Raw genomic sequence first — 16800 nt, 5'->3', positions numbered from 1 at the left:
CCGCCATATATTTCATCTGCATCTGAAAGCAGTCACTGATATAGATCAGCAGAGCCCTGTTTTCTGCCAAGGCACAGGAAGCGTTATCTGTGTCAAGGAAGTTTACCCACTGAGATCGGTAAAGGAAAAAAGAGTGGGATAGATAAAAAGTTTTTTTAAACGAGATTAATTGAATGAATCACTGGGTTTGTTGAGCACCCTGCCTAAGAAGAAAAGGTGAGCAAGAGGCAACATGATAGACGTTTACAAAATGATCCATGGCATGGAGAAGGATGATAGAGAACAATTTCCTCCCCTCTCAATAACACTAGAACTCATGGACATCCCATGAAGCTGAATGTTGGAAGATTCAGGACAGACAAAAGGAAAGACTTATTGACACAATGCATATTTAAAATGTGGAACTCCTTCCCTCAGGAGGCAGTGATGGCTACCAACTTCGATGGCTTTAAAAGAGGATTTGACAAATTCATGGAGGAGAGGGTGTTGATGGCTACTAGCCAGAATGGCTATGCTCTACCTCCACTGTTAGAGGCAGTAATGCTTTTGAATAGAATTTGCTGGAAACCATAGGAGGGGAGAGTGCTCTTGTGTTTGAGTCCTACTTACTGGTTTCCCTTTGGGGCATTTGGTTGGCCACTTTGAGAACAGGATACTAGAGCAGAAAGGCCATTGCTTTGTGTTCTTAAGAGATCTTAAGAAACTGACATGTGACTGGACATCTCCAGAAGGTTCTTTCTGAGGTCTGGGCAGACAAGAGTCCCATATCTGTAAGTGTACAGAGGACCACTTGGACAATAAAAGTAAGCATGTCCAAAACAACAACAACAACACACCCTGTCACTCTCCTATCAGGTTTATCCTGGTGACCAGAATGTGAACTTCTAAGAATGTCAGAAGAGCCATTCCAGATCCAGCAAAGGGCCAGCCTAGTCCAGTCTCCTCTTCTCATAGTGGCCAACCAGATGCCCCAACAGGAACCCCTGCTAGCAGGATCTGAACACAAGATCCCTCTCACCTCCTCTGGTTTCCAGCAACTGGCATTCAGAAGCTTTGCTTCTTCTGACTGTTGAGGCAGAACATAGCCATTATGGCTAGTAGCCATCAGTAGCTCTCTCCTTCACAAATCTGATCTTGTTTTAAAGCCATCCAAGTTGGTGGCTGTCACAGCCTCCCTTTGGGTCCCTCCGAACACTACAATTCTACGATTCTATTATTCATTAGAGGTTTTTTAACAGCTTAGGTGGCCACCTATCAGGGATGCTTTAGCTGCAATTCCTGCATTGCAGGGGGTTAGACTAGATGACCCTTGGGGTCACTTCCAACTCTACAGTTCTATGATTCTATGTCTTAATCTCTGCGTTTGGCACAGCTGTACCCTGTACTGAAGGCAACAGCCTGAACAAACAAGCTACTCCTAGTTGAGCCCTGTTCATGTTCGGGCAAACGCCATTCTTTCCTCCTCTGTTTTTACAACACATATTATAATATATATTTGGAGCAGTGATGTGATCTGGCAGCATAAATTCAGTTGATGCCTTAATTACCACCTCTGAAGGATGTAATCTGCGTTTTTTAATGCGCTACAAGGAACGGCCGTGTTTGGGAAGAAAAGGTGTTGTTAAGTCAGTTGTTGTCAACAGCCTCAGGAGTGATTTGGCTACCCGGCGCACCACGGGCAGAAGCTTAATGGACACAATCCGCTGCCCTTGGGCATGTTTATGTTGCCTCCTGTTGGTGCTGGCAAAGCACACACACACACACCCATGGTCCAATGTAGTGGGAAATGAACTGATATATACATGGATAGATAGCTTCAGAAGGCAGTAAAAAGAAAGCATTAAAACAGTGTTTGAGGGTGGGCAATATTGTAAAAAAGAGAAAGCCTAGAACAGCTTTAGCAATGTGTCCTGCCAGGCAAAGAGCTCATAAATGAACTCTGATTCCCACTGCTGTTAAGGGCGGAGCTCCCTGCCTGGTGATATGGATACCTGGCATCAGGCCTGTGCAAAGTTTGCCTGAGTCCTGGAGCGGGCCGCCCCTCCCACCCCCCGCATGGGCCTGCCTGGCATCTAAAGAAAAATGTATGTGTACATGTGTGCTTGATTTTTTAAAAAAAATGTCCACATGAAAAGGATCTGGGGGTCAACAGCGTGATGCAGCAACAGAAAAGGCTAATGTGATTCTAGGCTTCAACAACAGAAGTCAAGTGTCCCATTAAGGGAAGTCATAATATCACTCTATTGGTTAGGCTCCACTTGAAGTCCTGGGCCCAGTTCTCGGGGCTCCAGTTTAAGAAGGATATTGACAAGCTGGAAGGTGAGCAGAGGAGGACAAGAGGATGGATCTGGAAACCAAGCCTTGTGTACAGTGGCTGAGGGAGTTGTTGTTGCTAACATTTGTAACAACAACAACTCTGTAGATCTCAGGGTGGTTCACAACATACAGTTGCAATATAAAAACCCCCACTAAAAATAGGAACAGCAAAACCAATAATCCCCGTTCCCATGACACATTTAAAAGGGCATTGTATCATTGTATGTCAATCAGCCAAAGGCCTGGTTGAAGAGGAACCTGGCGCTTAAAGGTGTATAATGAAGGCACCAGCTGAACCTCCCCAGGGAGAGCATTTCACAAACGGAGCCACTGCAGAAAAGGCCCATTTTCACATTACCAACGTCCGGACCTCTTGTGGAGGAGGCACACAAAGGAGGGCCTCCGAGGATGATCTCGGTGTGCTGCTCAGCTAAGAAAACAAAGTCCAGTTTGGCCTGTCACATGCGTTGGGCCAGTGACATGTTGGGACAGCCCCATGGGCGTCGTGCCAGCCATGAAGTCCTGAGCCATCCCACAGCCAGTCACCTTGGCATGGATGTTGAAGTGCCCCAGGACCAGAAATCTGGAAGTCCTCAACACTGCCTTTGAGAACAGCTCTGTCAGTTCAGACAGGGAGACTTCTGGGCAGCAAGTTGGGCAGTAAAGCATCCCTAATCTGTTCCAATTGCCCAATGCCAGGAACACATATTCTAGATCCAGCCCCCCCCCATGGGACAGAGAGCCTGGAGAGAGAGGGAATTTCTACAGCAATTCCCCTCCCTGACCCTCATCTGCCCTGATGCTGCACTGAGTACCCAGGTGGGCACAACTGGGTGAGACCGACTGCATCCTGCTCACCCACCCAGGCCTCAGTGATACAGACCAGATCGGCCTCCTCCACAATGAGATCAAGGATGAGGGAGGTCTTACTCCAAGCTGACCTGACACTCAGCAACAGCATCCGTTTAGCCTGGAGGAGACTGAGAGGTGCTGTGAGAGGGCCCCAAGAGGACTAGAATTTTATGTTTAGGAGAAGGACCAGCATCTGCACTGCATGCAGAAGGTCCCAGGTTCAATCCCTGCTGGCAGCATCTCCTGGTAGGGCCGGGATAGAAAACCTTGCCTGAAACCCTGGAGAGGAGCTGCTGCCAATCATTGTAAACATCACTGAGTTAGATGGGTCTACGTCTTGACTTGGGAGCAGGTAGCTTTCTGTGTTCCTAATAGCTTTATACTTTGTGCTGCAGGGTTTTTTTTATGGGGGCGGGCTAAAAAAATCTGCCAGGTGTTTTATTCCATAAGAGTTCTCTATGAAGCTGGTCTGTGTTTGGGTGACCTCAGGCTATGGTTTCCAAAGAGTTCCTGTTTTGTTTGTCCACCATCTCATAATATTAACAGATCAGGTGCTCCATAGAGGACTCTTGCTTGTCATTGCAGGGCTGTTTCTTTTGTTCTTTTCTGGTAACAAAGACTTGACCCGCTTGCTAGTAGGTGTGAGTCAGCCTTTATGTTACTCCCCTCCACACCCTGAATTGAAAAAGTCCCTAAACTTTGCTAGTTGCAGGACATCTGGGACTCTGGTTGGCCACTGTGAGAAGAGGTTATGGGACTGGCTGGGCCAATGGCCTGATCCAGGAGGCTCTTCTAATGTTATTCTGCTCTTGTACTCAGATACTGCTTGAGTGTTTCCCACTGGGGCATCTGACTGACCACTTTGAGAACAGGAGGCTGGGCTAGATGGGTCACCAGCCTGATGCAGCAGGTGGTTCTTATCTTCTGATGTTCATAACATGCGACTGGTTAATTTGATTTCATTTATTATATTTCTGTGCCGCTTTTCATTCAAATGAATTCCAAAGCGGCTTACAAACAATAAATAACAATGACATAATACTGTAGCCTAAATACAGCCTAAACCATAAAGAATAATGAACAAACAATCAGTGGAAACAATTACAGTCTGTAAAACAGTTAGCAAAGTAACAATTAAAAAAATAAGTTAAACATCACACTTGAAGCAAAAGTCATATGACTAACAAATCAATACAGCATTTATAATCTATAAAACAATATTAACAACATCAGCAAAGTAGCCACCAAAAAATGAACTTGTTAAGTTCATACACACACACACTCCACACCCCCTTGACTCATAATCCGTCACTCTGTTCAGCTTCTTAAAAAAACCACACACACACACACACACTGCTCGGGGCAGCAACTTCCTTCTGAAGGTTCCTTCCTTGGGCTGGAGGTAGGGCAGCACAGGTGGCAAACAGAATCTTTCTCCCCTCACAGTTCTTCCTCTGGAATCCGCTCCCTTAAGAAGACTCCTGGGTAATGCAGGTGGAAAGAGCCATTACCTGTACTTGGCCAGTTGTGATAATAGGATGCTGAATTATGTGGGTCACTGGCCTGATCAATAAGGTTCTTCTTATGTTCTAAGGCTAGCTTATTTTTATTGTTTTATACAATGTTCTGTTGACAGGAGGGGAAGAGGGCTCTTGTGCTCAGATCCTCCTTGCTGACTTCCCACAGACACCTGGTTGGCCACTGTGACAACCGGATGCTGGACTAGATGGGCCGCTGGCCGATCCAGCAGGTTCTTCTTATCTTCATGCTGATCTTCCAAAGCAGCATTGTCTGGTCCTGATGTTGACGCTGGTGGGACCCATCTCGCTGCACAGCAGATGCCACAATTTCAGGGGCAGGAAGGTTTGCTACTGAGGGGCACCCCTGGGGTGCATCGACTGTGTCTCTCGGGAAGAGATCTGGGTTCTCTTCTTGCAAATCTTCCGAGAGTCCAGTGAAAGTGTTGCCCCTGGCAACTTCTTCATTCCACTGGGATGGTGGAGTTGTGATTGCTGCCCATTGCAAACAGCTATCACACCACTTACTCGTCAAAGTTTTCTGGGTGTAATTGCTTCCTTGTGTATGATTGCTACCCTGTCCTCTGCCACAATAATAATGCTGCAACAACCATCCAATCTGTTCTCTGTTATGTAAAGTGAAAGACAAATTCTGGATCATGGTGACCTTGAAAGCTGCTATTCTTTTGTTACTTATTACAGCATAAGGTTGCACATTACCATTGAACTTCTGATTCAAAACGTTTTTTAAAAATACATTCTTCCCTGTAAACCTGGCTTATATGTATTTTTGTAGGAAGTTAGCTTAATTAATCATAGTTACTATTGACCAACTTTTCTCAATCCATTCAGATACAGTAGGAGATACACTTCTTTTTCAATTTTTTAACTATTATAATATCAGCAGTTATGAGGATAAACACTGTTTCTTGGTCATTCTCTGGAATAACATATTTTAGATAACAAAGCAGAAATGTTTTAGGTTACATGGGTATACGATATCCTAACATATTAGAGGTGTTAGCCTGAACAGATTTCTAGAATATTGACGTTCTTTTAGAGAAAAGCTGTTTCTCCACCTGTAAAGTCCCTTGGGTATTGCAACTCAAGGCAGGTGTAGGATGAGAAGTAAAATCTGGGGTGTAGTGACCTCCCTTAGGGGATCCCACATTCCTCGGCATTGAGGTATCCTCGCCTTTTTGAAACTTTATACCGGCCTCAGCACCTGGGTAATGAGTTTACAGCCTACAATGCACTAAATTGTAATCTGTGCTGTTGCAAAGAACGTGTCTGCCAAAGAATCCAGAGTGCTCTGATATATATATATGATTATGAGATGCTCATCAGATTTGCAGGTGTCATCAAATTCATGGAGGAGAGGGGTATCAAGGGCTAGTAGCCACAATGGCTATGCTCTGCCTCTACAGTCTGAGGCAGCAATGCTTCTCAGTGCCAGGTACTGGAAAATGCACAAGGGGAGAGGGTTCTTGTGCTCAAGTCCTGCTTGCTGGCTTCCCATAGGCATCTGGTTGGCCCCTGTGAGACCAGGGACTAGACTACATGGGGCAACTTTGGCCTGATTCAGCAGGTCATGTTCTTATAAGAACATAAGCAACACCCAGAGGCCCACAGGTTCCTCACATTGCCAGACAATGCAGAATACCCCCAGGCCTGTCTTTGGATGGACACATCCGTCTTTTGTATTTTGATTAGCAAACTAGTTGAAGATGTATTAATTTCAATATGGGTAAATATCAGGTTCTCCACTTAGGCAGGAATAACCAGACACACACATATAGGATTGAGGACGCCTGGCTTGACAATGTGAAAAGGATCTGGGGGGGTCTTAGGAAACACCAACCTTAATGTGAGCCAACGGTGTGATGCAGCATCAAAAAAGGCTATTATGCAATTCTGGACTGAATCAGCAGAAGTTGAGTGTCCAGATAAAGGGAAGTGATAGTACTGCTCCATTTAGCATTGGGCAGAGTCTGCCCGGCACCCCACTTGGTGGTGTGGATATTGATAAACTGGAAAGTGGGCAGAGGAGGGCGACCAAGATGATGAAGGGCCCAGAAACAGGAGGGAGAGATGACCACCAACTATATAGCTTTAGAAGAGGATTAGACGAGAAGAGGGCTATTTAGGGCTGCTATCACAATGACTATGTCTCCACAGTCTGAGGCAGCCAGAATTCTGAATACCACTTGCTAGAAACAGCTGGAGGGGAGAATGCTTTTGTGCATGAATCCTGCTTATGGATTTTCCATTGGAGCATCAGAACTACCCCTGTGAGGACAGGATACAGGACCTGTTGGCCCATTGGCCTTATCCAGCATGGCTCTTCTTACATTCATATAAAGATGGCCATAGGCAGTGTTTACTGTGTGGCATTGTCCCTTTTGCCAGCTGCTTTTTTATGTGTGTTTCAGCCCCAAAGGTGGAACTTATGACCCCTTGTCTTCCAGGTGGCATTGCTGAAGTTCTTCTCGCCTGAAGAAAGGCCTTTTTTCGGGGAAGGAAGCCGCCGTGTCCGGAGGAATAAGCGGAGCAAGAACAGCGAAGGATCAGAGGGTGAGAGAGAATCTTTACCTTTTCTGTTTTAATGTTGCATTTCAACACACTTCACAGCCAGCAGTCAGGCATTGCAGGGGGTTGGGTTCCCTTACAACTCTATGATTCTTCTGAGCCACTATACGAAGAAAAAGGAGCCTTGGCTCTTCTCTCTTTCCCTAAACAGGAATATTTCCTAAGATCATGTGCTCCATCCCACCTGCCTTTGACCCAGCCATCTGAGGCCAGGCACCTCTCTCTGAAAGCTGCTCCTCAGGGAAGGAATGCAAAAGCCCTTAGGGCACAGTCTCTGATTGTTGCCTTTCAGAATTCACAGCATTCATCTTTTTGTGGGCTTCAGCTTAAACTCTTAAGAGTGCCTCAGAACACATAAAAGAAGATCCTTCTTCACACAGTGCATAGTTAAACTATGGAACTCACTCCCACAGGAAGCTATGATGGCCACCAATCTAGATGGCTTTCAGGTGGCGGTCTCTCCTTTGTTGGAGATTCTGGCAAGAAACTCAAGACAGCTCTGTGAGATCCTCCCAGAGTCCACCAAGCAAGGTGGAGAGCTTCTAAGCTCTTTCCACACCTGGAGAACCCTGCGCAAAAAGAGCTCCTAAGCTTTCTGCACACTTAATTTGTGCTATTTCAACTGGCTGTCCATCAAACACATAAAGTTGAAATCATGCAAACTAAAAGGCGCTCAGGTTGCAAGCAACCTGCAGCTCATAGTTCATAGGCGGGGTGAAGCATGCTTAACGGGATCCTTCTTTTCGGCTTGCGTTAAAGGCTGCACCACAACTATCTATCGCGCACGGTTCTGCCTTCCCCTGCAGGCGTTGAGGTGGGAATCCAAACAGAGCTCTGTCTGTTACGCAGCTGACAGATATTGCCACAGTTCTAACATATGCAGACTCATGTGTTTCAACAAAATACCCAGAGGGCTCTTGGCTAGAATTAAGAGTTTATTTTTATATACCACAGCACTCTTTTTTTTTTAAAAAAAAACCTCAATGCCACACTATTAAAGTTCAACAATCCAAGCTGCAGTTCAACAGCTGTGTTTCTGTTCCATTTTCTAACACTTAATGCAGAACACTTAAGAACATAAGAATAGTCTGCTGGATCAGGCCAGTGGCTCATCTAGTCCAGCACCCTGTTCTCACAGTAGCCTGCCAGATTCCCGTTGTGGGAAACCAGCAAATGGAAGAGCCTTGTGGATCAGGCCAATGCCCCTCATAGCTAGTAGCACTCTCCTCCATGAATTTGTCTAATCCTCTTTTCAAGCCATCCAATTTAGTGCCATCACTTCCTCCTGCAGGAGGATGTTCCATAGTTTAACTAAAGAAGTCCTTCATTTTATCTGTCCTGAATCTCCAAACATTCAAGCTCTAGTGTTACGAGACAGGGGGAAGCTGGACGGATATGGGAAGATCCCTCCCTGCAGATATATTCTAAGAACGGAAATCAATCTGCATCAAAAAGGTCAGTTTTAGCCTCTTCCCCAGACCACCCTATATCTGTGTCTGGTCAAGCCCTCTGATGAAGCGATGTCCCAGACGTTATCAGAACGTATTTCACATGGTAAAACACCATGAAATTTCCAATAAAGGGCAATAAATAACCTGGTGTCCACTAGTAACTAGACTGGATTTCTATTTGTGATGGAGGGGTTGGCATCATTCTCTAAAGAGAGAAGAGCCAAAAAAGGGCAGAATTAGTGCTGTTACAGGCACCACATAGCCCACCCCACATTTGTTTAGTCTGCCAGCGCCTAGACTTTGGAACTCCCTGCCTATTGACACCAGGCAGGTACATTCACTGTATTGTTTTTTGTGCCTGCTAAAAACATGCTTGTTTAGACAAGCCTGTCCAGATGTTTATGAAGTTGAGGTGTATTATAATCTTGTTTTTAGCAGGGAAAGAGAAATGCTATTGGGTGACAGAGAAGGCGGAAATGTTCTGCCCCCCTACTTTGCCTTTGTCTTCACCCAAACAAAAGCAGTGCCCAACCAGTTGATAACAGAGTAAATGATGTAAGGAGAAACAACAGTGACCTTACTGTGAGTGTCTGCTATAGAGGGAGTGGAAAGGCCATTGACCTGATCCATCGGGCTCTACTTAGATTTTCATGTTCTTTGTCCAGAGGCTATCCCAGAGTGTTTCATAGGTGCGGTTTTGAAATTTGTTAAAACCAGTGCCGTTTCAAAAGGCTAAGCCCAGCATCTTGATTCAAAAAGGGGCGCCCACCCATCTCCAGACATAGATGGTAATCTGCGCCAAGGGACTGCGCCAAGCAGAGCAGCAATTCTCTGCAAGATACCGTGGAAGAATGAACACGTAATTAAAGAAGAAAATATGTGACATTAATTCGACATTGCAGGGAAAACAGATTTATAGGAAGGGAAGATTTTTCTTCATGTGTCAGACTTTTTAAAAAAGACTTCTGGCTACTTCTAGCATAGTTGAACACTGGCTGGGATGACTAATCCTTCTGTCAGCAGGTTTTTTGCTTCATATTTTGTTTGTGGCTCACAGGTGAAGAGAGAGCTGGAGAAATAAACCTCTATCCTTGCAAGCTGCAACCTGCTGCAAAAGGGCAGGAGATTTTCAGGGTTTGCAGTCGTGCTGAGAGTCAGTAGAGCAATGACTGGTGCTGGAACTGAGGTTCAGGAATGGTTCCCTGGGACAATCCCAGTAGGGTTGGCAGCATGGCCAGTGGACAGTATCATAATGCTATTATACAAATCTATGGTGTGACTGCATTTGGAATATACCGTCGTCCATACTGGTCACTGAACCTCAAAAGGGATACTGTAGAGTTGGAAAAGAAAAGGGCAGATCACATGAGCAGGGGGGTGGAATGATTCCCCCACGAAGAAAGTTTGCAGCATTTGGGATTTTTTAGTTAAGATAAGGCAATCAGGAGTTGTCATGATGGAAGTTTATAAAATTATGCATGGCATGGAGAAAGTGGAAAGAGAGAAATCTTTCCTCTCTCCTAACAATAGAACTCCAGTGAAGGTTGTAAGATTCAGGGCAGATAAAAGAAAGGACTTCTATTTGATAAATAGTTGTTAAACTGTGGAACTTGATCCCATAGGAGGCAGTGATGGTCACTAATTTGGATGGCTTTAAAAGAGGATTGGACAAATTCATGAAGGAGGAGAGAGCTATTGATGGCTACTAACCACTATAACTATGCTCTGCCTTAAAGGCCAGAGGCAGCAATGCTTCTGAATACCAGTTGCTGGAAACCACAGGAGCGGTTAGGGCTGTTGTGCTCTATTGTGCTTGCTGTCTTCCCACAGGCATCTGACTGGCTACTGTGAGAATAGGATGCTATATTAGATGGACCATTAACCTGATCCAGCAGATTCTTCTTATGTTCTTATAGGAGTTGTCGTTCAGCAATGTCGAGAAGCCCAGAGTTTACCCACACTGACCTCAGACACTTCTATCTTTTGTGTATTGATTAGCAAACTGGTTTCAATATAGGTAAATATCAGGTTCCCTACTTGGGTAGAAATAACTAGATGCACTCATACAGGATGGGAGACACCTGGCTTGACAACATCTGAAGGCCCTGATCCACTAGGCGCTGAGGTGGATTGCACCCTGTGCCTTGCAGATTCAGGCCCAGGCTGCCACTGGGCCCAGCACTGGTGGCAGCAACAAGCAGCTCTAGCTCTCCCATTGCCACCCTACCACTGCACTTACCTGACCTGGGGGTTCTGGATCATGAGCTCTACCTGTCAAAACAGGAGCCTCAGTAATCACCCTCTCCTGCTGGAAACAAACCAGGACTGCTCCAAGAAAATGCACATGGTAAAAAGGAGTACTAGGCCCTGGTGGGCTATCCCCTTACTCACTTGTGATTGGCCAAGCGGATAGCCAGTCAATCAGGATTTTTAAAAAAAATGACACACACACACCCCTCTCGCTTCCCTCTGTGGTGCCTTAGCCTCATGCTGTGGCCTCCCATTTGTGGAATTTTCACCTGTCTCTCTCCCCCCCTGGGGTCCTCCAGGGGGCCATATGGCCCTTGTTTGGGAAACACTGGGCTAGACGACCCTAGAGTTCCTTCCAACTCAACAATTCTATGAATCTATAGTCCTCATTCACATCACTCCTTATTCACTGCAGGGTTTTGTGCACTCATGTTATTTCCTGAGCAAATCCAAGAAGTGCTTAATCTGCAGAATATGAAAACGTAAGACAAGAACGTAAGTTGGATCAGGCCAATAGCCCATGTAGTCCAGCATCCTGTCCTAACAGTGGCCAACCAAATGCCCCAAAAGGAAACCTGAAAGCAGGATCCAAGCACAACAACAACTCTCTCCTCTTGTTGTTTCCAGCAGCTGCAATTCAGAAGCATTGCATGCAATGGGTTTTTCATCTTCTAAGAACACTGACACATATTTCCTGGTCTGTCTTCCTCTGTGCCACTCCTTTGTGATCCTCAAGACCGTCAAGTTTTTTCTTATTTTACTGGTGGATGAATGAAGATCAGCTTCGTGTTCAGCCTTCTGATTTTGCAGCTCCTTTTTCCGTTATGAGCCTGATCTTGATGTCTTAACTCCCCAGCCCTGAGCTCAAGCGGTTGCAATTGCACAATTGCCTTCCTCCTGCCAAGACACTTTTGCTGACAAGTTTGGGCTGAATTGGACAAGTATTTGAGTAATTTTGTAATTAGTTGCATGTCTGAGGTTTTCCTAACCTTTTTTATTTTTTAACTTGACATTTCTTCATGTTTTGGAGAACTGACGAGGTTCTCTCAGTCTATATGCATTAAAGGATGAGGCTGACTCTTTCCAACAAATCTCAGCTGCTTGTCCAAAATTCAGGCCTTGTACAGGCTTATTTTTTAAAATTCATTTCATAAAAACTTTACACCTCTTAATTGTAAAACAACCTCATGGTAGTTTACAAAAAAAAAAAATCCAGGAAAGGAGTTACAAGACTTTAAAACATACAAAAGTGAAAATATTAAAACAGATCAAAACTCACATCAACTTTCGAAGTGTCTGGGCGGGCTTAATGAAACAAGAATGTTTTTGTAGGCACCAAAAAGGGAACAGTGAAGGCACCTACTTGATATCAGTAGGTAGGGAGTGCCAAAGCGTAAGTGCTGCAACACCAAATGATTTGAGTTCTTGCAAATTTGGAACAGGGATTTTGTGGCACCTGTAACAGTGCTTCTTCCGCCGCTTGAAGTGGTTGTGTGGGTATTTATAGGGTAAGGCAAAATCTCACAGGTAAACTGGTCCCAGGCTGGAAAGCACCTCCTGCTCAGTGCCACAGCTTGGCTTTTTCCTGAAACTGTTTGTGCAAATCTTGGGAGAGAGTTTATCCTCTAAAATTAATTGTTTTTATTGTTATTCATAGAATTGTAGAGTTGGAAGGGACCCCCAGGGGTCATGTAGTCCAGCTGCATACAATGCAGGGATAGCAGCGAAAGAATCCCAGTTAACACTGAGCTAGATGAACCCCGAATAAAGAGTGGGCTGAATTCTACATAAAGCAACTTCCCATCTTCCTTGTGGCTCTTTCCCACTGAATTCTATAGCCTCTCCTTATTGTGAGTGGCACAGTAAGACAAAATATGCTCAGAGTTAGACCCTGAGCTTGCTTCTTTAGTTCATTTATGTGCCCCCACCCTGCCCCATATATATAGTTACATGCCTCCTCGACCTCCGAGCCATGAGAGACTCCAGGGGTTCCAGCAATTACCCAGGTTGAGTTTCGTTGGGGCGAAGGTCAGCAGAGACAGTGGTGTCTTTAAGATATGTGGTTTTATCTGCACATATAGACAACCTGACCATAGATTGAAAGGGCTCACACTTCTCCTCCAGTAAACATGATCCCACACCCAACACCAGTGTTGCAGCCACCACAGTTTCCCAAGTGATAGGAGACTCTGGGCTGGGGTTCCCAGGCTTACCCAGGCTTGGTTTATTTGTAAGGACGGTCAGTGGAGACTTCAGGACACTGTATATGTTTTTATTTACACATATATCCAAGGTGATCATAGGATGGCAGGGCCAAAAGCCTACAAAGGTATTATTCTCTCCATCTTGCATTATCAGCTGTTTCCCCCCCCTCTCCTCTCCGCCCTGGGAATGTTTCCAAGAGAGACGAGGCCTTCATGAGCTGGAGGCTACAGCTAATTCTCTGAAGTATGAGAAGAGGTTTGACTTATGTCTTCTGTGCCACAGGTTCTCTTATTACACAACACACACCCAAAAAACGTATCTGTGGGACACACATTATCAGCTGTCTCGTTCTGCTGCTGCTGAATTAGAATTGTAGAGGGACTCCAGGGGTCATCTACACCCTACATTGGAGGTTTGTGAGCAGCGGTTGGATGGCCATCTGTAGGAGATTCTTTATTTCTGATTCCTGCATGGGGGGGCTAGATGACCCTTGGGGTACCTCCACACCTTACAGTTCTATGATCCTATGACTTCCTGGAACCAGAGGAGAGTCTCTTCTCAGTTTTTTTGTCTGTTAGGGAGTTGAGAAGAGAGAGCTGGTCTTACTCCACTCTAAAGGGAATGTGATCATAATTCTTGGCCACCTTCCTAAGGAAACCCAGGCAAATGATTTTAACATTGCATCCCAGCTAAGAAGGGTGCCAATTCTTGCAATAAAGTCATAGAATGAGGGGGAAAGGGGGAGAATCTGAGTTTAATTAGGAACTTAAATTCTTCTTCTTTTTAATTGCTCTGGTTATATAACGAACTTGGTTCTTTGTGAGGGTGTGGCCCATTGAAGAACATAAGAGTCTGGCTGCTGGATCAGGCCAGTGGCCCACCTAGTCCAGCATCCTGTTCTCATACTGACTGACCAGATGCTCTCATGGGAAAACCTCAGGCAGGATTTGAACACAAAAGCAGCCTTCTCCCTTCCTGGGGATTCCAGCAACTGGTATTCATACTCATTGGCATCGTAGCTAATAATCATTCATAACCCTCTGCTCCTCCAAGAATATGTGCACGCCCCGTTTAAAGCCATCCCAAGTGGATGACCATCACTGACTCCTAGGGGAATGAGTTCCACAGTTTAACCCTGCACTGTGTGAAGAAGGACTTACCTTTCTCTGTCCTGAATCTGCCTCTCCTTCCATTTGTTCCACTTTTATGTTAAGGGCTTTAAAATAATATCCCAGGACATTAATGTAGCCCGTGAAATATGATTTCATTATTTGGGATGCTATGAAATTGGCTTCCAGTGGGGTAGTGGACAGGTGCAACCAGGGCCTTGGAATGTGTTCAATTTCATCAAACTCTGGCAGGATCTTTCTGCTCTCTCTCTCTCTCTCTCTCTCTCTCTCTCTCTCTCTCTCTCTCTCTCATCATGGTCACCTAGAATCTATTCACCTCTTCAAAATCCCCCCTCAAAGGCTCACTTTGTAATTCTTAGTTTCTAGTTCTACCAAGCATTGTGGGGAGTTGGACTGGGTGACCCTTGGGGTCCCCCAATTCTATGATTCTGTGTAGGATTGGTGCAGCACATGTTTTTAAGGCTCCCTTTGCATTGATCTTGAAACACTTCATCAAGGAACTGGTGGGATGCTCACATGTGGCCAGCAGCACCCTTTGAAATGGGCCTAGGGCTAAGTCAGTTGCTCCTCTGTTACAGGTTGAAGTTCCCCAGTCTGAGAGGAGATTTAAGTGGGATTCCTGCATTTCAGGGGGTTGGACTGGATGGCCCTCGGGGATCTCTTCTTACTTTACAATTCTGTGATTCTTTAGCCATGCTTCCTACATTGCAGAGGGTTGGACTAGATGACTTGTGTTCCACAATTCTATGGATTTCCACAAACTCTCGCGGGCATCTGAGGTTGTCACAGGCATGCTCCCTGCATCTTCTGGGGTTTAAAAAATGTGTTTGTGGGAAGAATCTCCTGCCCCGTCCAAGAGTTTCCCTCAACCGCACTTGGCACAGATGCACATCTTGTAATAGACGTCCCCCCCATATGGTTCTCATTCCCCCTCAGCTTGCCTTTGAAGCGAATTGGCTCCGTCCGTTTCAGATGCATTTGCCTCACAGTTATTTCTACTTTCCTTCTGTTTATAATTCTTGCGGTGTGATGTGATCTATGCACATAAACACACACATATATAATTTCATAACACTGACAGGCCGAACGGACAGGTTTGCAGCACTCTGTTTCCATGTCGGGTTATTGGGTTGGGGAAACCCCTGCCGCCTTCAAGTTCATAAGAACATCTGAAGAACATCCTACAGGATCAGGCCCAAAGGGGACCTGTCCAGACCAATTCATGGTGATGGGCATCCAATGAAGTTGAATGTTGGAGGAGTCAGCGATGGCCACCAACTTCGATGGCTTTAAAAGAGGACTGGACAAATTCATGTAGGAGGAGAGAACTATTGGTGGCCATTAGCCATGACAGCTGTGCTCTGTCTCCAGTGCTTCTGAATTACATTTGCTGGAAATTGCAGGAGGGGAAGAGTTGCTCTTGGGCTTGAATCCTGCTTGCAGGTTTCCTGTAATGGGCATCTGGCTGGCCACTGTGAGAACAGGATGCTGGACTAGATAGGTGCCCATTCACCTGGACATTGACTGTGAAAGCAGAAACTTTTATGCCGGGGCAGTCTAGCTCAATGCCAGGACTGGTTCAGCTGCATGTCAGCACAGAGACTCAAGAGACAAGCAGTAAAGTTGATTCTTCATTCAAGGAAACAGAATACAAACAGAGAAACATACAGCGAGACTGGCCCAAGTAAAGCAGTTGCCAGAACTGACAATCTGGTCCTCCCTCTTTCCTCTTAAGTCTCCTCCACGTCCAGCTGTTTTCCCTGCAGTCTTAAATTCCACCAGGGAGTGCCCCCTCCCGCCCCAGCAACCTCATTGTTCTGCTATATGTAAAGGTCCTTAGCTACAGTGTTTGTGCACCTGGCTATCAGCTACTTGAGACCAAGTGAAGATGCCTGGGTGCTAGGATGGCACCTGACCACCATCTGGAGATGCATGCCTGGGGATCCTTGGATCTTGACTGTTTTCACATACTAGCAATGCATCCTGTAGAGATATATCCATTATATTTTATCTGCGCAATCAGAGTGAATTTCAGGAACCAAAAAGTCGTATTGAAAAATACGACTTGAGCCATCTGGCCCTAGAATGGCAACTAGGCATTCTGTTTTGGCGACCGTAACCCTGGTTAAAGGAGCCATTTGACGCCTAGCTTATATATCTTGAGTTTCTAGCACTGAACAAGTGGGGTGGGGAGTTGTATACAATAGAACCAGCAGGCTCATATGAATCTGTTGCAACCTCAGCTCCCACCTCCCCTTTAGCTGTCTGACATACAACTGTAGTGTTTTCTTCCTCTTCCTCCTCTCTCTCACTCAAGCCTGTTGCTTGTTCAACACCCAACCATTCTGCCCTGACTTCATCCTCTGACCTGTCTTCCATATCCCACCACCCCTTCCCTGACTCTGAGCCCTCTTCTTCTGAGACTTCCCTAAGGGATTCTCCAGCTGGAACCTCCCAACATTCATTATGGTCATGCCAGTTCCTGATACT

General features: G+C 45.5%; 1 protein-coding gene across 8 annotated transcripts in view; it reads left to right on the top strand.

Annotated features, from left to right (window-relative positions):
• EDA (ectodysplasin A) overlaps positions 1 to 16800 on the top strand; it is a gene marked incomplete at its 3' end in the record, with an annotated part of 50630 nt that overhangs the window by 20571 nt on the left and 13259 nt on the right. For 7 of the 8 annotated variants that reach the window (XM_081178831.1, XM_081178830.1, XM_081178829.1 and 4 more), the window contains one exon: positions 7154 to 7259. In XM_081178831.1, coding sequence (XP_081034957.1) covers positions 7154 to 7259 — 106 coding nt within the window. Of the gene's footprint in view, positions 1 to 7150; positions 7260 to 16800 lie in introns of all 8 variants that reach the window. The other variant, XM_081178828.1, reaches the window with a different exon arrangement.

The sequence above is a fragment of the Podarcis bocagei genome (assembly GCF_964188305.1).
Source record: "Podarcis bocagei genome assembly, chromosome: Z".
In the NCBI taxonomy this organism is placed as follows: Eukaryota; Metazoa; Chordata; class Lepidosauria; order Squamata; family Lacertidae; genus Podarcis; species Podarcis bocagei.
Note: the sequence above shows the minus strand (reverse complement) of the source record. Positions and strands in the feature narration are given on the sequence as shown.